At 39.9% G+C, this 23964-nt stretch overlaps 1 protein-coding gene and 1 non-coding gene across 2 annotated transcripts; both read left to right on the top strand.

Moving 5' to 3' along the window:
- Window positions 1–4339: 4339 nt before the first annotated feature.
- On the top strand, window positions 4340–23896 carry gramd2ab (GRAM domain containing 2Ab). The gene is made up of 12 exons (XM_030774908.1): window positions 4340–4385; window positions 6313–6383; window positions 7244–7422; window positions 15235–15292; window positions 17411–17483; window positions 18640–18743; window positions 20404–20499; window positions 20948–21019; window positions 21387–21449; window positions 21925–22084; window positions 23167–23260; window positions 23785–23896. Exons 1-12 carry the CDS (start codon window positions 4340–4342, stop codon window positions 23894–23896), a joined length of 1128 nt encoding a protein of 375 aa, XP_030630768.1.
- On the top strand, window positions 18977–19058 carry trnas-gcu (transfer RNA serine (anticodon GCU)). The gene has a single exon. It is a non-coding gene; the product is annotated as a tRNA-Ser (tRNA).
- Window positions 23897–23964: the final 68 nt, after the last annotated feature.

Below are 23964 nucleotides of genomic sequence, written 5' to 3'. Positions count from 1 at the left end.
TTCAATTCGGTTTACAAATGCTCCATTAAACTGTTTTGTAACGTTGTGGCGAGCGGCTTTCTATAATTTCAAATATTCTGTTGCCGGTTAGACATTTAGATCCTCACAAAGGTCCCACTTCAAGACTATAACGCATCATTTAATCGTATTAGAACAGAAATTATTTCAGTGCAGGATTGCTCAGGTAGGTAGGTAGGTGATAATAATGAAGAGCTGCGGGCTTACCCTCCTTGGAGGCGTGCGCGTTTAATAAGCCACTTCCCACTGCGCTCGTGGATGCTCAGTGCAACAAGTTCGAGTCCAAACGATCTGATGCGAATCGAGTCCCTCGCAGCTTTCGTAGCCTGTGTACTGTCAGCTGAACAATATCCAGTAACTCCTCCATTTTTACGGCCGCTGGGTTTGTCGACTAAACGGAATTTCCTGGCCCTACGGAGTGCATCGGAAGAATGATAAACAGATCGAGCTCTAACGACCCCTGAAACCCGAGGTATGTTGACAAGGTTTGCAGTACAGCAAGTTTTAACAATCACAACTGAATTTGGCTTTATGCAACGAACCTCGCGGTATAGTTAACTGAATGATTTAAATGAATAGTTTAATTGTGAAATTATAAATCAGAAAAGAAAGAACATGTAACACGGTGCTTCAATTAGGTTCTCGTTGCACAAGCGTAGAGAAGTAGAGAATTACTTTTGAAGTTCCGAGTCATTTCATCACCTTGACTCTCAGCAGAATTTACGTACATTACGTCCAGTTCTGAAACACCGCAGCTCCGAACTGTGAATTCCAGTGTTTATTAGACGTTACTGCCCTGTTGTGTTTTCCAGGACTGAATAAATAACCTACAGATTTCATATACAGAGTCGTGTGGAGCATGGATTATCTAGATGCAAAGAATTTATCGCTTGAGCCGTTTCATGGAATGCCACACAATGTATTCACTGAAACGGGCCATTACTGTTTAGCGAGTTTCTCACTATCTGTAATCTTAATCTCGAATGAAAACGGTACAGTTTATTTCATGAGTAAAACCTACATTCAGAAATATGATAACTACACCAAGCTATATTCCCCAAAACAGTTCTAGTATGAACGGTTCCAGTAACGGAGTCAGTATTACAATTTGATTATCGTGGTAGAAAGACGTAGAGGGAAAGACAGATGCGTACGCGTAGGCTACTTTCTCTCCGTTACGTAGCCCGTATATAGGCTTCAATAGATTAAATATTCACTCATTGTTGACTGGGCTAGAGTGCTTAACGATGTTGGTTTGGTTACTCATCTAAATCTCGACCAGAATTGCTAACTTCTACCATCTTTACCATGGTTGTTGGGTTTATTTTACTAAATCTGTCCGTTTCCAGATTATTTTGTTTATTTACTTTTGTTCACTTACTTTGTCTTGGTTATCTGTGAGTCTTCACCAGCGCCCCTCTTTCTGTGTCTGGGTTAATATCAATGTGGCAGAAGTGTTCCAGTAGATTATGTAGACATTTTGTTTAATCAGCTATTTTTATCCTGGTGGAAATGATCAGAACGAGTTCTACGTATGTGTACATCTGTGCTTTGTAAATGGCACGTTGGCATTTATATTGAACAGAAAACAATAGGAATGGCTTACCTGCACTTCCCGTGACGTCCTTAAAGCCTTATTGAGAACTGTCCATTATTAGGTCTAATTACTAATGACATTGTTCGGCTGAAATCCCTGTTTAAAGTAGGCATAGACTGGTAAACACGGGCTCGCGGTCTATTATTTTCAGTGAAATGAAACAGGAGCTGTCTCTTGATATGAAACTACCAAGATCAACTCGGTAAATTGTTGATTTTTCCACCGTATACCTACTCCACCCAGAATGGACAAAGATCAGTTAGTCTATAGGGCATTTTGGAAGGCTGCGTTTTGTAATGGATATATCAGAGACTGCATGAATAAAACGCTGTTGAGTCGTTCATAAACACTTCTCGTCTAAATCGTCATGCAGTCATCCTACAAAACCATGAGTTAAAAGAGTCACTGTCAGAATTTTGACAGAATTCTGCAACCAGGCCTGATCCAGACCTATGGAAGGGCTTCAGTGTGTGTTTGTTGATTATTTTCATAGGCACCTGTAAGTATTTATTTAGTATTTATTTATTAAGTATTTTTGTCCATTACTAAATGTCTTTGTCCCTTTGTCGAGAGTTTCCAAGTCGTTCCTTTTGCAGGTAGTACACTAGAAACAAAAAGAAAATTAAGCTCTGGATATTACAGGCACAGAGCACAATCAATAATAATAATAGTAATAATAATAAGTGTCTCATACAGTGCTCACATGCTGATATTGCACTGGCACCCTGAGAGTTAGAGTGTGAAACAGGCCCTCTTTCTTTTTAGCCCAGGCCCAGAGAAGTGGCCCCACGTAAATGGGGAGACCCTTATGTTTAGCCGCCATCTCTTAGCAAACAGAGCAATGAGGCATAGGGATCACTCAGGGTCAGATAAACAAGTCACCCACTGAAGGAAGCACCACTCTCTTTTTTTTTTTTGGATTTTTGTAAGATGACTCACAACACAGTCAGTCTTAGTGCACATACTGCTGTTCATCTCTTTCCTGTGGTGCCCTAATGGTCACCAAACATCCAAACAACAGGGGTTGTGTCTTTGTTGCTGCCTGTTTTATTATGCTCACCTTCTGTCAAAGTAGGTGGTAAGAGAATGGAAAAAGAGATTGAAATGGGTGCAGAATGTGTAGACAAAGGGTATATTGTTTTTTTGCATTGTTGCCTATGTAAATATCTTACAGCTAAGCCCTCTCTTGTGGTATTGACTGAGGTAAAACAGCAAGTGTGTGTCTGTCTGTCTGTGTGTGTGTGTGTGTGTGTGTGTGTGTGTGTGTGTGTCTGAGAGCAAGGGTGAATGATATCACAGCAGAAAATTGTGAGGGTCATGGTTTCTTTCCTCAGTCTGTCGATGGACAGGTTGTGTCGATGGACAGTGTTGTGATGGACAGGTAAATCTATGCTTTCATGCTGACTGGCCTCCTCTTTTGATGGCAGTTGACTGTTACAAGTGAAATTGGAATAATATTTTAATTAAGTGACCCATCACTGCTGCTGTTTCAGTGAGACTTGGTTTGAAGTTTTATGTGTATATTAATTATTAAACCAGTTGCTAAAATGCAAACATATGTTAGACATAACTCTTCTTAACATAATTTAGTATGAATTTTATAACTAGACAGGTGTCAATTATACTCTTATGGTTGTGCGTGATGTTATCATTTGAAATGGACTGTTGAAAATCATGGAAATTGTCATGTATTTATGGTCTCACGCTCTGGACTACAGCCCTGTGATGTTTGCCAGGATAGAACTGTACCTGTCGTTTTACATCATTATTTTCATGTCTCAGGATACAATTATATGCACTGGCACAAGATGTACCTGTAGCCCTATTTCATACTCTCAGCTCAAGGTAGAGTATCATATTATATCAGTATGATCATTTTCTGCAGTCTTTTCTTTGCTTTCAGGTACACTTTGCAGAGGAGCAATTCAGTTAGTTAGCACTGTCTTTAGTAGTATTGAATTTTCTCCCCATCTATTTCTGTCTCATGTCATTTAGTTTGAAATCCAAAATAGTTGGTATGTCTTTGCTCTTTGCAGTGGCTCTCCTGGTTGCTAGGATGATCATGAAAATGACAGCTAATTTGTCAGTTACCGCTAAAGGTAACCACAAAAAATCAAATTTTATGCTGTCTCACATAGACATACTGTGCTTTGAGCTTGGATGTTGCCCCTTCTGCTCTAACTGAATTCTATCTGCCAACTTGGCAAATTAGGGGAAAGTTCTGAGGTGGGGCGTGTCAGTGACTAACATTCTATGGACACAGCTGAGTCTGCTGGTGATGCCTAGGTTGTATAATATGCTTCGTATGCCATGCCCCTACAAGTGTGGTATCCATTTTTCCTTGAGGTTTACTGCTATTTAATTCAAACATTTACTCAATTCAAGCCTGTGTATGTATTATTCATGCTGTCATATATGATACAAACCAGGGGTTCTAGTTTAGAGAAGGAACAGAAGTATGAAATGTTTGGGAGTTGTTGTTGTTTTTTTTTTTTTCTTTAAACAGAGATTTCAGTAATATGTCCCAGTATACCAAAGGTTACATGAAGACCACAGATTGATTTTATTTTTCTAATCATCTCTTTAACGAATGATGGGTTCCTTTGTTCATTCCTCTTGGATAATTCTGGATCATTCTTAATTATAGGCTAATATGATGGTATAGAGAAGGGCTGGCAAATAACAAATGATGTGCAAGTATTAAAAGGAAACAAGCTTGAGAAAATGGCTAAGCCGGAACTGCACGGTTCTCACGTTTACAAAGGATCAGGTTCACTTTTTTTTAAGCCCAAGGTTCTGCCTGTGTAGACACCGCAGTATGAAACTGCAGTATGGAAGGATGTATGTTTTATGAAATAACTGGTCTGTTGCTACATTCATATTCAGTATGCACAATATGCAAAGAATATATGCCTTGTACTATCACTGAAAACACTGTGGGGCTCTGTTACTGTTGCCTCAAGTCCTGTCCAGTTGTGTATGAGAGACTGATCCATCAGTGTTAGTGAGTAAGGAGACATTATAATATTACAATTGTGGCTTGTGTGAGATATAAATTGCATGTATGTTGTATTTATAAAATACACCGTAGGTACTGATATGCCCCTTTTCAAAATGAAGTTATATCTGCTGTTCAACAAATGCCTAATAAGGCATCTTAGAAACATCCACTGAGAGTACTGAAAGCTTGGGTATTTTCACATATGACAGTTCTTAACGCGGAGTGTATAACAAAGAAACGTCTCAACCTTACTGGAAACAAGAACACAAACAACCCAAAAAAAACAAAACAAAAAACAAACACAAAAACAACAACAAAATCTGATTACCTGATATTCATGGTAATTGCATTTTTCTTTTTTGTCATAAAAGATTAATCTCAGGTATGGCTAAATGTACATGATTTGTAGCTGACAAAGCTCATGTTTTAATAAAAATTCATATGATGAGCTCTACAGTCAGCATTAAAACAGATTGTATCTTATTGTTGATTGTCTTTTTTTTTGTTGTTGGTCAACATGACAAGTTACACTAAATGCCTTGTCAAATGTCCTTTTCTGTGACTTTTTCCAAGGTGATGAAAGAAACCCATATGCTCATGGTTTTGCCATATCAGACAGGGTAAATGGGCTGCAAGAGGTGTGAGTGATATGTCAATGAGTTAAAACCTCACAGACAGTTTTGGACAAACCAGCTTCCTCTTTTCTCAATTTCTCATTTATCGAAGCTTTTCTTCCTTCTGATCAGAATGATGCAGGAAGCTTTGAAGCAGTTATGTGAACTGTCAAAAGAGAAAAAAAGGCTGGCATTTCTGAAGAAAGAAAAGCCTGTTTATGTTTTCTTTTCCATTGTCTTCATTCTGTGAGTCAACCAACCCTTTAGCTGTTGAAGATATTTCCTTATGCCCCACGGTTTTCTATTTTTTCCTCTGTAATATGCAGCTCATGACATGGCCACTTCTTAGCCATGTTTTGCTCTCTTTTCTTTTTACACTGTTTTGGAGTCTCTTAGGACACTAAATATAAAAACCCTTTTGTTTAGTGGCCACATGATGGGCCAAGCTCTAGCTGCTTTCTTGCCGCCCCAATTCTAATCACACACACAAACAAAATGCCAGCCTGCCCAGAAGCACATTCACATGCTGGACACGCTCCACAAAAACACTTTCCCGGCTGTGCCACCCATGTTTTTACAGACTGGCAGAACAGCCTGACTCTAGATTAATCCAGGGTGAGGTAGATCTTTCTGGTTGTTTGATAGAGGTAGACAAGACTTTTCTAACAAAATACCAAATTGTCCTTGATTCTGACAGCAATGGAATGCAGTAAGAACCTACATTCTCATACGCTTCATCAGGCAGGTTAAGAGTATTAATGTGGCTTCTTTTCAAGTGTTTGATTTGACACTGTGACTGCTGGGCGGTTTAATGCCACATTTTGTCTTTTTCACAAACAGAAGTAGCCCCGGTTTAGCACTTTGCTGTATTTATTTTCCCACAAAGTTCTCAGCGAGTCAAGGAGCCAGTTGTATGCCGAAGGCTTTGAAATGTCACTCAGCTCACATGATAGCCTGTCTCTCTGGCTACTTTTTTTCCCAGACTCTCACCTCTATATTTAGAGCTTGTTATCAGCAGTACTCGATGTATCCCTCCATTTCTCTCTCTATCTCCCTCCCGCTCTCTCCTTCCTGCACCTTAGAGGCACAGAGGGCACTGCCTGTGAGCTATAACGAGAGCTCAATCTTCAACCTGTGCTCACAGTGCCTGAGTGTACCACAGCCAGCTGTCATCTTCAGCTTTACAACTCCATCTCTATCCCTGTCTCTTTCTCAGACGGCAAGCTGAGGAGAAAGGAGGCAACAGAAAAATATTTTGTTCTGACAAAGCTGATTCACTGGAGCATCTAAATGACGTCCCAAAGTTTCCTTGGATGTTCAGTTGACTGTGTTACCACGTTTTCATCTCTGTCTTACGGCGTTTATTGTTTTTATGGCGTGTGAATTGTGAGGAACTGCTTGGCTGACGGCTCCTTTCATAAGGTTACATGTCTGCAACAAAGCTAGGAGTGCTCTACCATCCCATTCAGTAAAGAAACCCATAGATAACCTGCCTTAAGTTTCTTGCTTATACCCTGAGAAACTGTTTGAGATCTCGGTCACCCTCTTCACACACATTTCTTAAAGTAGGTTATAAGACAGAGGAATTGTTGTTCTTATATGCCAACTCAGACTCACGTGTTGAAAGATTAGCGTAATGCTATTTATACCAATTTACCCCATTTTCTTACGTTATTTATTTAAGCCCTTATGAAAGGACCTTCAGACTAAACTCTGTGTACAATCTAGTAAGGAGACTCTGGAAAGTTTTACCCTGTCTGCCTGGATGACTGTAAACAGATCCATGCCTGACAAGTATTAGAGACTGGCCACTCCTCCATCTCACCCTCTCAAGTGTGATGCAAGCAGCCTGAGGTCTTCAGTCACTCTCGGATTTGTAAAACGAATGTATCCAGATATTGTGTTGTTACTAAGAAACCTATGTGATTTTGGAAAAAAAAAAAAAAAAAAGACATGTTAGTCACTTGAAAACACATTGCGCTTAATTTGGTTTAGTATTCATCAGGGTGAAAGTGTGTATCTCCAAAAATAACACCTTCTGTTGCTTTCTATCTTTGTCTCCCCAAAACAAGGACCATGACAGAGCACCTGGAGCAGAGTGATGACGTCAGCCTCCTGACCCCACAGGAGTTGACAGACACTGCGAAAGACGACGACCCACAGTGCCCACCACACTTCCATCAAAGCATCATGTAAGTGTACAACACACACCATCCCTACAAATACACACTCTTTACCTTGTCGGTTACAACGTCGTAAAATCAGTAGTTAGTAACAGAAGAGTTGATCTTGTGTGGGAAACATTTGGACAGATTCATCTTTTAAGTGTAAGGTATATTGGGCCAGACTAGAAACTTCATTTTGGGGATATCAGATGAATGCTCTTGTATCAACTGCTAGCTCTGTAGAGTGCTAAATTTTGATCAGTGGTGGTGATATTCTCTATATAGAAGCACACACTCACATAGTGGAGCTCTACTCAAATTCTGACTTGAACATCAGTTATTCAACTGTCATCTTTCGATTCTATCATCAAGAAAATCTCCTCCCTATCTGCATGTTTGTGCATGCACTGTTCTGACTGGTTCAGGGCTAGTCAGCAGCATGTGCTGCCAGAACACTTACCCTAGGACTCTCCCTGCTTGAAGTTACTTGTCATTCATCCTTACAGATACTGGCAAAGCGAATGGTGTTTATGAATCACTAATTCCACTGTCTCCAGTGAATAATGTTGATGGTTTTTGAGAGGGCATAAGAAAACACATTGCCTCCCTTACCTCACTGTAAGGAGAACAGTTTCTTCGGAACAGACCACTGTGGAACCTAAGAGTTCCCAGAATCCCAGATGCCAGTGTGGTATAAGTATATAGAGAGTTGTTTGGAGACCGCACATTTAGTGTCTTAGTCACTGCTGTCAATGGAATTATAGAACAAATGTGCACTGTAGCGACCAGGTTTTAAGGTGCTTGTTCTACATGATAGTTAGTTAGTTAGTTAGTTCTTCATTGAGCCAAATCCGAAAGACCATGGTAAATGGAATGGTGAAAGACAGGGGAGAGAAAAAGTATGTAAAAAATGTCCTGAAACACCTCTATTATATGAGTGCCATTCACTGTTTATACCCAGTGTACCACATTTTCCATCCAGAAGCGTTGCACTGTTTGTTTCAGACTCCACAGTAGAGCTAAACAGTTTGAGATGCAGATGGACCACAGGGGCTTAGAATCTGAGGTATGGGGATCACAGTAGGGTCTTGGTCTCAACAGATACGCTTTTGTGGTGATCTTGCAAGTGTGCCAGCATTAGCACAGTGGCAAGCATGCACATATTATGAAAAGTGGAAAAAGGAGCAGAAAGGGAACTTCTTCTGATTTACTTTTACTTCAGTGTGTTACTGCTTTGGTCTGTTATTGTGGTCTTAAATGCAATTATGTATACAGTAAACAGTTGAACATACTATCTCAGTGTGAAAGTCAAACCATCTAGTCTTCAATGAAGAAGTAATGGGATTTTTTTTTCTTTTTTTTTAGTTTTAGTGGAAATCATATATGTGGTATTAGGCTGGATTTGTCTGCAACTGAAGCTGAACAATTACAAACAGTAGAGAGACATGTGGCTCATATAACTGGAAGTGTCGTAATCTAGGTTTTTCCTCACACAAAGGGCTCTTTCAGTTCAGAGAATGTATTTTACATACACCAGTCTCTTGCTCTCATCCCTCATTTACAGAGTTGTCCTTCAACCCAACACCTTTGCAATAAAATTTAAAAAAAAAAAAAATCACGCTATATGCTTACAAGTACACAGCATTTTTGAGCAAACGCAGTGGCAATAGATTGAATAATCAAAAGAAGCTTATAATGTCTCTGAGCTTACAGCTGCAACACCTGCTGTATTGCTGTATGCTCGTATATCACACCCAGAAGAAGGAACATATGTTGGAACTGCAGAGCTGCTGTAAGGCACCCAGCCCCCACCCCCAGCATGAATACTGCGGCACACTCCACGTGCCAGTCGCTCACGTTTTTAGTAGCGCAGTCCCAATTATGTAACAGAGTGCTCCAAGAGAATCCATACACAGACACACACAGCTGCTAAAAATCCTGGGTCCACCTGCATGAGGCGAAAGTGACACCAGTATATGGCTAATAGCACTTGATCACCTTCGTTAAGATGTGAATGCACACATCACCAGTAACAGGTACAAGGGTAAATAGCTTGAAAATATGGCTTGACTTTGTGTAGTTACCATCCCAACTGTTATTACAGCAAACAGAGCAGAGCAAAGCAGAACAGAACAGAACAGAGCAGAGCAGAGCAGAGCAGAGCAGAACAGAACAGAACAGAACAGAACAGAATCAGTTAAGAGTGAGATTTCCCAATGCTGTGGTGAGCTTCTCTATCTTACAGGAAAATTCTGAAATAGAGCCTGCACTTTCCACTGAACTAGTTCAGGCAGCTGTTTGTCAAACAGGCTTGAAATAGAGTTATTTGAATATACATGAGCCAGAGACTCCAGACTGGAGTGAGACCTGGATATATCGCCTCACACATTAACTTTTCCATGTAATTGATTTTCACAGTAGCTGAATGTGTCTTGACAGGCACACGTGTTAATGAAAAATATCTCAGAAAGGGTGTTTGTCCTCGCACTACAGAGGATTTCTGGAGTTAGGTACCCAATAATTATCTCTCTAATTCCCCAATTTTAACTCTGCGGATCATTTTAATACTTATTTAATATTAGGAGAATAACCCAGTGTGCCTTTGCCTGCAGAGTCATTGTATTTTTTCTGTTACCACAGACACCATGAGGTTCAGTGACAAAGTACTGCCTCTTACACCTCAGCTACATATTATACACATGTGCACACACACACACACACACACGCACACACACACACACGCACACACACACACACACACACCAACACCGCTTTTTATTTTTCTAAGTCAGGTTCTACGGATTTCCTTTTGGTTTCATTTTTCTCTCCTCCTACACCCACTCTACCTTCTTTCATCATCTCCATACCGGCTGTGCAGGCTTGTGGTTTTCTTATGTGTTGTAAAGTCTTTGTTGAACTGATGTGCTCCAACATGTCCTAAAAGACCTGATTTTTGCCCCCAGCTGTCAGTTTGTTAAAATGGTTTTGTGTTCTTTATGGAAAGTGCAATGGCACCATTGAATGTTTTTGGTTTTTTTCTACCGTAAATGCTTCTCATGCTTCTTTGTCATCATTGGTGTGGCACTCAAATGTCAAAGTGAGCAAGAATACAAATACACACATACACTCACACACACACACACACATGGACACACACATACACTCACAGAGAGAGAGAGTCTGTGGCAGCATGGGTGGCTTATACAATCATTAATTTTGTATTTTGGGATGAGTGAGCCCCCAAAACGTTGGCTAACATTCAGTTCCCATCTCATTAAAGCGGTAGAAAGAAAGGGTTTGAGAAAGCTCATGTAAGTGATTAAAGAGGGTATTGTTCTGTCCTGTTGGTGTGATCATCAAAATAACTACAGAAAAAAATGCCCCCATCTTATTACTGAATCAAAAAGGAATTAAGAGTAATTGAAACAACAGTGTGGGGAAGTATTACAAAACACATTTGTACCTCTTTGGAGGTGATGAACCACCTCATGTTGTGACATTAATTTTAATGTTTTATTAAGTAGCAGGACTTTATGTGAATGATTTTATCATGAATTCCTATGGATTGTACATTGTCATTATTGTCTTTACTTCACACCCCTATCATGCAGAAGCATGCAGTTCAAAGTCTCAAAGACAATTTAGGAAAGTGCTTTTACACACCTTAGCTCTCTGTCACTGTGGGATACTGATCAGTGGCTCTGGTTCCAAATCTAAGGCTTTTGTTTTGAGTTGACACATTCTGCCTCTAAGCTCTGATCTGGGATCAGCACCGTGCATTGGTTAGGATCAGATAAAAGGTTGCAAATAGGAATACTTATGCCTTGATCTGGGGCATGAATTAAAGGGACCTCCGTGTGCCTATCTGTGCCAGCAGATCTCAGTTACCAATCAAAGCAACATGTTTGGCCACCCAAATTCTTGTGAGCTATGCCAACGTGCAAACACACACACATGCACACACACACACACACTCACTCTCGAGCGCCTCTTCTCACACATAGTGGAGCCCTACAAATCCCATACACACAAACACTGGCCCTTTCATCCAGTCAGATCAAGGACTACAAAAAACCCTGTCACATGGCCATCAGTAGACATGTGCTAAAAACAATCTTGAGAACTTGCTTACTTTTGACACTGTACTGATAATGTGTGTTGTCAGTAGTAGTTGTATAGCAATATTTCTGGCATCCAGGGCAAAAATGATTTGATATGTAATTGATATGTAAATCATTTTCAGAATTTTTGCAGTTGTGTGGTTGTGTTGTTGTGTTCTGGCAGTTGTGTAGGTTTTATCTGTGTTTTGTTCAGCCTTTATCAACTTTTATTTGTTGATAAAAAATGGTCCTTCATATCACTATTCCCGTAAATTTAGTTTTACAAATGCTTAACAGTTTTTAGATTTAAATGTCCCTAAATACTGAGTATCCTTGTGCTCAACATCAGGAATTGGTATATGCTTTAAAAGAGGGATAAATTCTTTATTAAATTCCACCCCATTGCTGCTTGAGAAGTCATCTTTCCCATGCTTGCTTTTTTTTTTTTTTACGTCAGGAAGTATAACTTTAATCTGCCAAATGTAACTTTAATCAAAGCCATTTGATACTCATTTCATTGTTTAATTTGTTTAATTTGTTTGCTTAATAAAACAAACAAAGATGTGAGACTCCTTTACTTTTAAGGTACTTTATACTCCAGACTAAATTATATTGCAGTTATGAAACAATGTGTGGTCGTTTATCAATTTTCTTGCACAGTCTCAATATTAAGAGAAAGGTTGGTATCATACTGTTCCTTTTTCCTCATAATTATGTGAAAATCGACACTCCTGACCTCTTTGACTCAATATCAGAAACCAGTTTGGATTTAGAAATAAGTTTGGCTTGTGCCATTCAGGAAAAAGTCACTATTACAGTCACTTAACAACTACTCCCTTTTTTTGTTTGCACATTTTAAACTTGTTGCAAAATACACAAAGATTTTATGAACTTGTTAACCACCTTGGAAGATTAACAAAACGCCTGATATCAATCGCTTCCTGTAAAGAGCAGCTCTGTGTGTAATATGGATGGGCAAGAAGCAAGCAGTAAATGAGCCATGGATGTCAAGTTTTATGACCATCCTTCACTGTTGTGTTTGCTCACTGGGAATTGACGTCAGAACGGATTCTCATATGACTTGCCGTAAATTTGTGTAAGAGGTCATAGGACTTAGGCAGAGTGTAATACATACATATATATGTGTGTGTGTGTGTGTGTGTGTGTGTGTGTATGTATATGTATATATATGTGTGTGTGTGTGTGTGTATGTATGTATATGTATATATGTATGTGTGTGTGTGTGTGTGTGTGTGTGTGTGTGTGTGTATGTACATGTATATATATGTGTGTGTGTGTGTGTGTGTGTGTGTGTGTATGTATGTATATGTATATATGTGTGTGTGTGTGTGTGTGTGTGTGTGTGTGTGTACGTGTACGTGTATGTTGTTCTGTTGTGTAAAAGATTTGTCTAAGTTGTTGTTGTATACTCCATGTCTTCCTCCCTTCTCTCTTGATCTTTGTTTAGCAATCTCTGTCCTCCTGACCTTTTCTCTCTGTTCGTAAGGACTACCCAGAAGGTCAGCAGTGAACACTCTCATGCCCTCTCTCTCAGATCCACTTTCAAACATTGCAACACAGGCCCAGTGTTGTTGTCCCAGCTGGATGTGAATAGAGGGATTCTTTTCTGAGAGGGTGCTATATCTGGCACAGCACCCCTGACTGAGTTAGAACACTTTGGACTGCTGTTACATGGGAGTGTGCTGGGGGAAAAAAAGCATTGTGCGGGGAAACATGGGCTTTACCTCTGTCTGATATTTAGGCCTTTGTTTCATTTTTTTTAAAATTGTGTGTCGGTCTCCCCACGGATTAATGGAGCCGGACATTGGCATGTGCTGCTGCCTTCAGTCCGTGTGTTATCTTACCTCCAGTGAAACTTTGTCTCCGTGCTCAATGTCAGGAATTTGCATATGCCTGGAAAGAGTGATAGGGACAACAAAGCCTCCCTAATCAGGAAAAAGCATTCAACTGCCAGGCCAAGATACACTACACTCTGTCATGGACTCTGTTGTGGACCTTTGTAGCTCTGAAATGTCTTTTTTACCCTTAGATTAGATGACACCGAATGCTAAACTGAGCTTTGTAATTATATGCAATAGAAGAGTGAACAGTATAATGCATTGGACAAGGACCAATGATAGCTGGACAGTCCTTCACAATTATACCTCTTGGGTATTACAGAGAGAAGACAGAGAGATCATAAAGGGATCCCATTTTCAGAATGTGGAATTAATTTAATAGAGTTCATTTAATGGAGTAAATCTGGAATCAGTTTCATCCTGGAATTGTAATGAGATGACCAAATCTGATAATGAAACCTGAGGTAATAAGATATTTTAAGGAAATCATACAGAAATCTAAAAACCGTCAGCAACAAACATCCAATAGAGTGTTTATTGGAAATAGTTGTGTTAGTGTCTACACAGCAGATTATTAGTTTGTTTTTCACAGTTGTCCCTGAAAATTATGGACTGTGAAGTACTTGCGTGTTGGCTTCTCATTGGAAACATTCAAATCTAGTTTGCATGTACAAATGTAAGGGCATGTAAACAGGGAAGATTTACATCTGCCCCTGGTATGTGTGTGTATGTGGCTTTGAGGACAGGTAGGGAATCCAAATGGGAACCCTACCCTAAATATCAGCTCTGTGAAATGCGCAACGTGCTGTTTTGTGTGTGTGTGTGTGTGTGTGTGTGTGTGTGCGTGCGCTGGGTGTGAGTGCATGTATGTGTTAGGGATGCAGTGGTACAGTGGGCCCTCAGTTCGGTATGTATCACGGTTTTTGGGCCACAGTAATGGTACGGTTTCGGTATCTTTATATTTAAGAAAAAAGAATAAAAAACACATCACCCTTTAAACAATGAGCTCTTTATTTTGCCTATAGAGCCACACTGAGAGAAAAAAAAATCTGAAATTTTGAGAATAAAGTCGTAATTTTAGGCTACATGTTATTTTAGTGGGAAAATTTCAGAGGAACAACCTACTCCTTGCTTTAAAATGAAGAACATGTAGCATCTTTGTGAAATTATACTTTAGTATAGGTTTCATAGGTAACGGCGCCTGAGACAAACAGCAGTTGCCAGAAGCAGGCTACCATTGACTGTTCTCTCACCAGCTTTGGTTTACTCTCATTACATTACAACTTTATTCTCATAATATTATGACCTTAGTCTCGAAATCTCAATTTTTTGTCCCTCAACGTGGCCCTAATACTCCGTCATAGACTTGAAAGACGGCGGTGCCTCGTCTAATTTGCTTCTCACTAGCGCTCGCACCGTCAGATCAGAGCTGAGACAGTATTTGTTGATTTCCCCTCTCTTCTCCAGCTTGTATTTGCATACAGAGCGCTGATAGGCTCCAGAGAAATTCTGATAGGCTCCAGAGATGTTACATGGATCTGAATGTACAATGTGTGCGTAGTCTGCAGCGCAATAAGCAAGTTTTGGAAATTACAGGAAAATGACAGGCATATCATAATACAGTGGTTCACAAGTGCGTATTGAGCTGTAGAGGGCGTACTGAACGTGTGTGTGTGTGTGTGTGTGTGTGTGTGTGTGTGTGTGTGTGTGTGTGCGCGCGGCGCATGTTCGTGTGTGTGTGTGTATGGGTGTATGTTTACCCATAAGATCTAGCATCTGTATTTCTGTTTATCTGTTTACTGCTTTTGTAACCGTTTTGATTTAATAAACTCCTCCCCCACTGTCGTTTCAGTGACACTGACCTTCTCTCTTTATGGCAGGCTGCAGCTGATTGATGACCTGTCCTATGAGGATGTGAAGAAATGCTACCGTGGTTCAGTGAGTACTCTTATTTCATTTCTTCAGTTTCTTCCTTCTTAGCTGTGGGGGGCAATACTGAAAATGACTGAAAAAAACAGTGAAAAAAACCCCAAATAATTATATATATATAAAAAAAATATGGGAACATTTATTCACTAAGGAGTTATGGCAATTTTTGTGTTGGGAACAGCTTCAGTCCATATTGGAATACTGTATTACAAATTTTGTGCTATATCCAGTAGGATAAATATTGCAGAAACAATGTTTACTGCATAAGTCATACCAAAATTGGTTAAATATAACTGTAGTTATAAGTCAACTATGTAGAACATAAATCAGTTATAGACCAAAGTTTCCAATGAGCTGATTTTCCACACCACGTTTGAAACCTGGAAACAGGAAGTAAATTGTAAATTTACTTTAGGTCTCGCAGAATGTAAACTTGTCCAAACGTAGGATAAATGATAAAAGATGAATCATCAGGCTGTATTACCTTCTACCACCGCCCAGAGGCCCTGGCGGGGCCTGGCTACCCTAAGATATGCAATGTTGCATAATGGCATATCTGACAAGTTGTTTCCAAATGGCAAGCCTACCATAAACATCAGCTTTGTGAAATACACAACATGCAATTTTTTCTCCCTCAGGTCGGGCCATGTGGAGTGTAGGTTCAGTGTTACAGCAATTTTTAGGTAGTTCTGTTGTGTTTTTTAAACAGCTATCCTATTCAATGTTCTTTCATGTTCATGTTGCAGTTTTATCTTGTTTAGTGTATGATTATCAAAACTTTCTACAGTGACATGCAATTGCAGTTTTTGTAATTTATGCACCAGGTATTCAGGCATTCAGGTATTCAGGCACCAGTCATTTCATTTCACTCAGAATCTGCTGGATCTCAACTTTTAGAAACTCACATATAACAGAAATTTATACATTATATCAAACAGATACACATATGATACACATATAAGATTCGTTGCTTCAAAATATGAGTCCTTTTTACCAGGTGTTTTCATTTCCTTGAGTACCTCCTACGGGGGTCTTTGTTATACATAGTGCTGTTACAATAAGACAAAAAAATCCTCTTCTGTAAAATCTCTCACCCTGTGCACACACTATGTACACTACCTAAGATGGGAACCATCTTTATCTTTGAACACAGTAATGTACAATTGCAAGTTACACAACATTTTAATTAATAAAGATGTAACACCATAGCCTATTAGGTAGCAAGAGTAGGTTCCATTTAAACCTGTATTCTGGTAATTGACATTCCATTTGTGCACATATAAGCTTAATCTCCATCAAATGTCTGTAGGGTTCATGTAGAAAATACTGTCATTAGTACATGTGTGGTGTAGTTGGGTATCCATCCCTCATTATAAAACAAGGACATTGTATGTTTGAAACTTACGAGGAAAGATACTAGGCTTGCCATCATGTCCCACCTCGTGAGTTTCCATCATTACACTCATTGTGTACCAATGAGCAGCTTAATGGTTTACACGCTCCATTGATGCAACAACATAGGTTAAATATTAAAAGAACTCTCTCATCAAGCCGTTTAAACTGTCAGCCCCTCCCAGTCTTAAAAAGTCACATGACAACACAGCTCTGTCTTCTGCCTCTGTGAGCAGGAGTAAATTCTATGTGGGAGTTTTCATCTGGTGGAAATCAGTGTAGATGTTTCCAGTGATGTGGCAAAAGAGTTTCCAGCACTGATGGACCCTGATTAATATGCAATGGGTGGTTCTATGTCTCTTGGACTGATATTAAAGTGGAACCCGGACAGCTCTGGAGTTAAGAATACTCATAACCGTGAAGTTGTAGTAAGGGTAGTATCTGGCTTAAAGCAGAAGCCCAGGCTTCAGAACAGAAAAAAGAAAAGGTAAATTACAGGGTTTTGGGTAAGACCAAAGTGTAGGAAGTGGACTCATTGCCTCTTGTGACATATCAAAGAAGTAAAAACAGAGTGGCAGGAAGTGCTTGATGAACACAACCGCACCGCCAGCAAAGCGATCTGACATTGACATGCTCAGCCTGGTGCAGAATGCCAGCTCCGGGAAGAAGAAGTGTACCTCTCGGCAGGTTGGCGCGGCTCACGCACTCATGCCACTCTCTTGTCCTCCTTCACAGACCGTCAGCAAGTACAACTCTCAGTATCACAAACTCTTCCAGACTGTCCCCAAGGAAGAGATCCTCATGAAAGGTAAAGTATCCATCTTTCATCTCCTCTTTTTTTTTTTTTTGGCTGGTTTGAGATACTATACTGTACCATAAGTAATGCACTATGAAAATCTATGATTTCATTGAGTCATTTTTGTCACGATGTGTTTCGTAACACGTAATAGCAATTAATTTGATGACTGGACTGTAAAGTTTTTTATTTTGGGATTTATTATTATGATGTTAATTACAGTGCTGTTGACATTTCATATGAACCATATCAAGGAGCAATAAGACTCTCCTCTATAATTTGCTCAGTGAATGCACCTTATAATTACATTTTTTTTATCATTACATTTTTGAATAATTGAAAGAATATTTTGCTCCTAACCTATTAGTTGAAAAACCATATTAAGAAAACTCTCGCAGCCTTAGAGATCAATACAGTATGTTCATATGGAAGCCACCAGTCTTTTCCAATTCACATTGATATTGTAGGTAGTATTGCATTCTCATATGATAGACAATCAGGCAAATTCAGTACTAACTGAGTCATTACTGGCCAGATCTAAGGCCGTGTCTAACAGCTCACATTCTCACTGATTACGCCTATCTTGATGATTTCATCATTTCTTTCCATTTGATGGATGGTGGTGTAACTTCCTCATGTTCTTTTCTCTTATGTAATACCTAAATATGATACAACCAGTGGCTAGACATCCGCTTGCACTGAACAGCTGCCTCATCACGTTCACCTTAGAAATCCTCTCCTCTGCTCGCTACATTATGTGAACTCTGTTTAAGTATTTTTATAAATGTTTTTCTTTAAACTCATAACCACATCATGTTCCAAGTTGGTCCCTTATTCCCTGTGTCATTATTATTTCTTAATATCCCTACATGCTATCTGTTAGATATTTGCTATATTTGTTTAAATGATTTTCCAAATCCTAGTACTTTCAAATGCACCCTTGTCCGCTCTGTATTTATTTAATATTGCCAAGAGGAACTTGGGTAGATTTGTATGTGGGCGAGTCCATGTGTGATAGAATGGATAAGGTGCATTTGCATTAATTGTCCTGACATTATGGACAAAACTGAAGGGAACGTCCGATGTGTTGAAAGAGGGATGCCCTCAAAGATCGTACAACCTGTTTGGCCTGTTCCTGGTTTAATTCCTGGTTCTCTCCTATTCCCAGTGTATTCCTGTGCTCTGCTCAGGGACATCCTTCTGCAGGGACGACTATACATCTCTCGCAACTGGCTGTGTTTCTATGCCAACCTCTTTGGCAAGGACATAAAGGTTAGTGTATCACAGTGGATAAACCACTTTTGTGTTGCTGTTAACTGACCCCTGTTTTGATGTCAGTACACAAATGCAGATGTATTCTTCTCGCCATGTCCCAATGGGAGATTTCCAGACCTTGAATGATGGCGTGCTCCTTTATGAAAGCTAATTAGATTGTGGTTTTGCGTCTGATGTGTGGGTAAGCATTGTACATTAATTATGGAGGAAGGGGAAATAACGCTATTGCTGACGAGGTGGCCGAGTGGTTAAGGCGATGGACTGCTAATCCATTGTGCTCTGCATGCGTGGGTTCGAATCCCATCCTCGTCGTGAAACTTGTTGCTTTTGGGCCAGCAATGGCCTGCTAGTTAGATAAGCGGACTTGCGACCAGAGGGTCGCTGGTTCAATTCCTGGGACCAGCAGGAAATATGTGGGCGGGGGGAGTGGGTGAACAGCGCTTTCCCTTCCCACATTCCGGGCTGTAGGTCCCTCGGGCAAGGCACTTAGTTGTATAGGATGGGTTAAATGCAAAGGTTAAATTCACCACTCGCTGCTTGCAGTGTGTGTGTGATCACAGAGATTCTAAGTTTAATTCTAATTCTTCCTGGATGGAAATTTAAAGCAGGTTCAGGAAAAGGGATTTGTTTCTCTGTTAGGTAACTGTTTTTTGTTGTCAAGTCAAGATGAATTTTTGTGAGCTTTAATGATGTTGTGGTGTTTCTGAAATCTTTTTTATGATTTTTCCTTTAAGAAATGCAAATGTTAAAATGTGTGCTGCCACACTGAATTCAGAATTACACACTGAGTTCTCCTAATCACTACTCTACTGTTTACTAAAGAGTATCTCTTAAAAGATGACAAGGCTAATCTTTCCTGTAAGATATCAAAGAATGTGACAAATCAAGTACAGTGTTCACAAACAAAACAACAAAGTCCAGATAATCTCATATACCTGTATATTAGCTATATCCTTTAACCTTGTTCAGTTCTGTCAGCGTTGCAGTCTTTTATATTGTTTCTCAAGCAATAGTGAGAAAGACATCTCTTGAAAACCTACAAAAAAAACCCCCAGATATCTTTGAAATGCATTTATACATCAAAATAAGCTATTTTATTTGCCTTTGAATTGGATGACTGTAATATTAATAACGCTTCAGTATGTTTAAAACATCACAGTTGCTGTTGTCAGTCCACAAAAATGTAGGTTAGGATCTTAAAGAGAATCTTCCTCTCTTTAACACAGTACCTTTGGTCTTTGAAGTGAATTGAGGAAGTAGTGAAGTTGCATTGCACCCTTTCAGTCACTACCCTCCCTCATTGTGTGTTTGCTCTTCTGCTGGACTAGACCTTTGTTTGGCCTGCTTTTTTTGGTTATTTGTTTTTCACCTGTTCAACCCAGCTGGCTTGTACTGCTCAAAGGTTTTAGGTAGAAAAGGGCAGGATACATGACCTCTTTCTGGTTCCAGTGTTGACGCCTCAAACTCTTTGGTGTTTAAGAAGAAATAGCTAGTGTAATAATAACAATTTTGGAAATGTAGTGTTGTGTTAATGTGTGTACCACTTCACATGCTGAAACACATCAGAATAAATCTGACAGGACGTCTCATAGTTTAGATTTTTGATTAGAAAAATGTTGTTTGATCACAGAAATGAAAGCATCTCTCTCTCTCTCAGGTGGTCATACCAGTGGTCTCTGTTCGACTAGTTAAGAAGCATAAAACAGCTGGCTTAGTGCCAAACGGACTGGCCATCACAACTGACACCAGTAAGGTAAAGCACAGACACTAAAATGTTGGCCAAAGACAAACAATTCAACACCACTACAGCATAAAGGCACAGGGCCTCAAGAGATTGTGACCTGTGCCAAGAATTGAAGTATATCATTTCTTTTCCCTGTGTGATCACTTTAGATGTGAATACAGTCCTGTATTTTCAACCCAGTTTTTAAATCCAACCACTTCTGAGCATTGAAATATCGATTATGTAACTAAGGTTTATTTGTATGGCACACATATGTGTCATAGAGTTTTCATCATAGTTAATACTACATTGTACGGTGATCAGAGCAGATTAGGAGGACATATATTAAGCTGAGGTGTGGAAGAGTGTCTGACAGATGACACAATGCATCATCATGCATCAGTGCAGATGAACAAATATTCAGTGTGATTTGCAATAGTGAAATGACACCAAAATAACCGTGATCTCCTCTCTGCAGTATGTGTTTGTGTCTCTGCTGTCACGGGACAGTGTGTATGATGTGCTCAGGAGAATCTGTACACACCTTCAGGTGAGACACACACACATACACAAACAAACACATGCAGATCCCTTTAACTGAAATACACTTATACCTTGACATGAGACACAAACACACACACACACACACACAACACATACACAAAACACACACATACACACACACACAGACACACACACACCGCTTGACTGACCTCAATATAACCATTCATTTGATCCAATGTCTTGATTTACATATCTCTAGTGTATATGTGACCACAGGGCTGTTCTGTCCTAGCCCTGTCTTGAGTTATATTGACCATTGATATGCACTGTATACTGGATCCTGTGAAATGTACTGGACCGAATGTTTCACAGTGAATGGTGGACCGTAGTTAACTTTCCTTTTTCTTGTACAGGTCAATGGTAAAAAGAGCCTCAGCTTAAAGCAGTACCTGGAGGAGCCAAGTTCATTATCAATGGTATGGACCCCTGGTTTTGTAGGGCAACTATGCTCACTTTACACAACAGTGTTGACACAGTCTACCTTCATCTGCTGCTGTTTGTTGATCAGTTGGCAATGACCGCTGAATGAACAAGCTCTAGTAGAACATGTGCTGCTGACTTCAGCATCTTTGTGTGTGTGTGTGTGTGTGTGTGGTGTGTGTATGCAGGGTTATTGAGGGATTTCTCATAAATACTGCTTAGGAGATGTTTCAAATCTTCAGTCTCTCAAAACCTGACTCTGACTCAGTTAAGAGGTCAAATTATCAGATCTTTATTAATTGTATTAGTAATGACACTAGTGGAAAGGTTACATAAGATCTCCTTCCCGCTCCCTAATCTTCTCTCGCTCTTTCTCACTGTCTCACCCCCCCCCCCCCGCCTCTCTCTCTCTCTCTCTCTCTCTCTCTCCCCCACTCTCTCTCTCTTTGACCCACACCCCTTCACTTGTAGGACGAATTTCCTGTCCCTGGCGACTTCCCACCGGTGCTGAAATGGCGAAGGAAGCCATCTGTTCCTTCCGTGTCTTCCTCTCTGCCTGACCTTCTAGGAAACTCCTCCAGCAGTCTCAGTGCAGTGGATACAGCTTTCCAGACAGACACTCCTCTAGAGGGTAAGGCTCCCAAAGCATCAAGGTGTCCAAAATGCCGGTCCAAAACCAACCTTTTGGCCTAGTCGTTCACTTACAAGATCATTTTCATGAACTATGTTGGCATCTTAGTGCATCACAGTCTGTGTCAGGTTTTCTATAAGCCTGTGCTATAATGACAGATCACAAAGGCTACAAACTGATTCAGCATTGTCCACATAAGATGGCTATATAACCTGGGCAATTATCCAGCACTGGGCCTGTCCCCTGTGTAATGTTCATACAACGGAGCCTTACCGAATCAACAAAAACACTCCTATTCAAACCAATTCTGTTTCACAATCAGCCACAATGCAAGCTGTATGTAAGCTGTTACATACATGAAACCACCATTATGTAACACCCCTCCCTCTAAATCTGTTTGCATTAAGCCGATGTTACCTGCATTTAGCAGTCAAAAGAAAAGTTTCTATGTCAGTGGTTAAACAATGTTGACATACAGATAAGTTCATTTACATGGCTAGTGACCTGTTCCACAGACAGTGTTTAAACATCGGCATGTCGACTCTGATAACAGTGTGACATCAGTTTTTAGGGGTTAGTGGTCTCCCCTTGCGCTCTCTCTCTCTCTCTCGCTCTCTCTCTCTCTCTCTCTCTCTCTCTCTCTCTCTCTCTCTCTCTCTCTCTCTCTCTCTCTCTCTCTCTCTCATCTTCTCTCCACCAGGCTGTTTCATGTCATTTACACTGTGTGGGGATGTGTGCATTGTTGCATAAGGGGGAGATAGCCTTCAGACTGATGAAAGATCAGACCCCTGAGCAAATGACTTTACCTTATATGCCACATATGCTGTTTTAGGCTTTTTCATAAAGCAACAATTTTAAACTCAGAAAATACCAGTTATCTAGGTATTTGGTTTGACAGTCTCAAAAGCCCTGACAGTGCATTCACTTCTTGCCTCCAGTCTCAGGGAGATTTTTTATTAGTATTCACTGATCTGTTCCCTGGGCATTGCACCTGGATATGTTGTGAAGCTACTTTGTGGCTGAATCTACATTACGAATAAACTTTAGGCCAATAGAATGACACCCTTATCTGTTTTGTTTAGAGAGGGGTCTTGAGAAGGAAAAGATTCTCCTGACGGAGCCAGTACCAGAACTGGGCCATATGGAGTACCAGCTGCTTAAGTTCTTCATCCTGCTGTGAGTATTGCATCCCATTTTACCTGAATCTCTCTCTGGGGAAAACCTCACTCCATACTGGCCAAAAGCCAGCCCCATTCTCATTTCATTCTTAACTGTTTGTAAATGTACAGAATAAAATAAATAAATAAGTAAAACTGACCATAGTACAGACAATTATTGAATCCTTTAGGTTTATAAATAGTGCCGAACCAAATTCTGTTTAAGCAAAGGCATGTCTGTAAAATGTTTATTTATACATGTTTCTGATGTTTGTGCAAACTGGTGTGAATTCACAGGGTTGGTATGGTTGCCTCTGTGTGTGTATGTTTATGTGTATGTTTATATGTTTGTGCAAACTGGTGTGAATTCATAGGGTTGGTATGGTTGCCTCTGTGTATGCCTAACCATTTAAGTATGTTTCATCATGGTTTGAAATCTTTATCATGATTTCATCATGGTGATATTTTAGTTAATGGATACTTTGTATTTAGGAATGTCCTTTATAATTAAATATATGTGTATTTGTTTCATCCTCTCTGCAGTATAATCCTGCTCATCTTGTCATCCTGTTATCTGGCTTTCCGTGTGTGTAGTTTGGAGCAGCAGCTGTCCTTCCTCAACACACAGCCCACACTACCCATGAAAGAGAGGTGAACAAACACATGTACATAGTCTTACACACCCACACCCCTGTGATGCATAAACAAATACACACACACACA

The sequence above is a fragment of the Chanos chanos genome, chromosome 5 (assembly GCF_902362185.1).
Source record: "Chanos chanos chromosome 5, fChaCha1.1, whole genome shotgun sequence".
Lineage (NCBI taxonomy): Eukaryota > Metazoa > Chordata > Actinopteri > Gonorynchiformes > Chanidae > Chanos > Chanos chanos.
Note: the sequence above shows the minus strand (reverse complement) of the source record. Positions and strands in the feature narration are given on the sequence as shown.

Coding starts and splice junctions, on each gene's coding strand:
- gramd2ab (XM_030774908.1), top strand. CDS start 4,340: ATGGCTAAGCCGGAACTGCACGGTTCTCACGTTTACAAAGGATCAG. Junction 15,293..17,410: donor AGAAATGCTACCGTGGTTCA/GTGAGTACTCTT, acceptor CCTCCTTCACAG/ACCGTCAGCAAGTACAACTC. Junction 22,085..23,166: donor GACAGACACTCCTCTAGAGG/GTAAGGCTCCCA, acceptor TGTTTTGTTTAG/AGAGGGGTCTTGAGAAGGAA.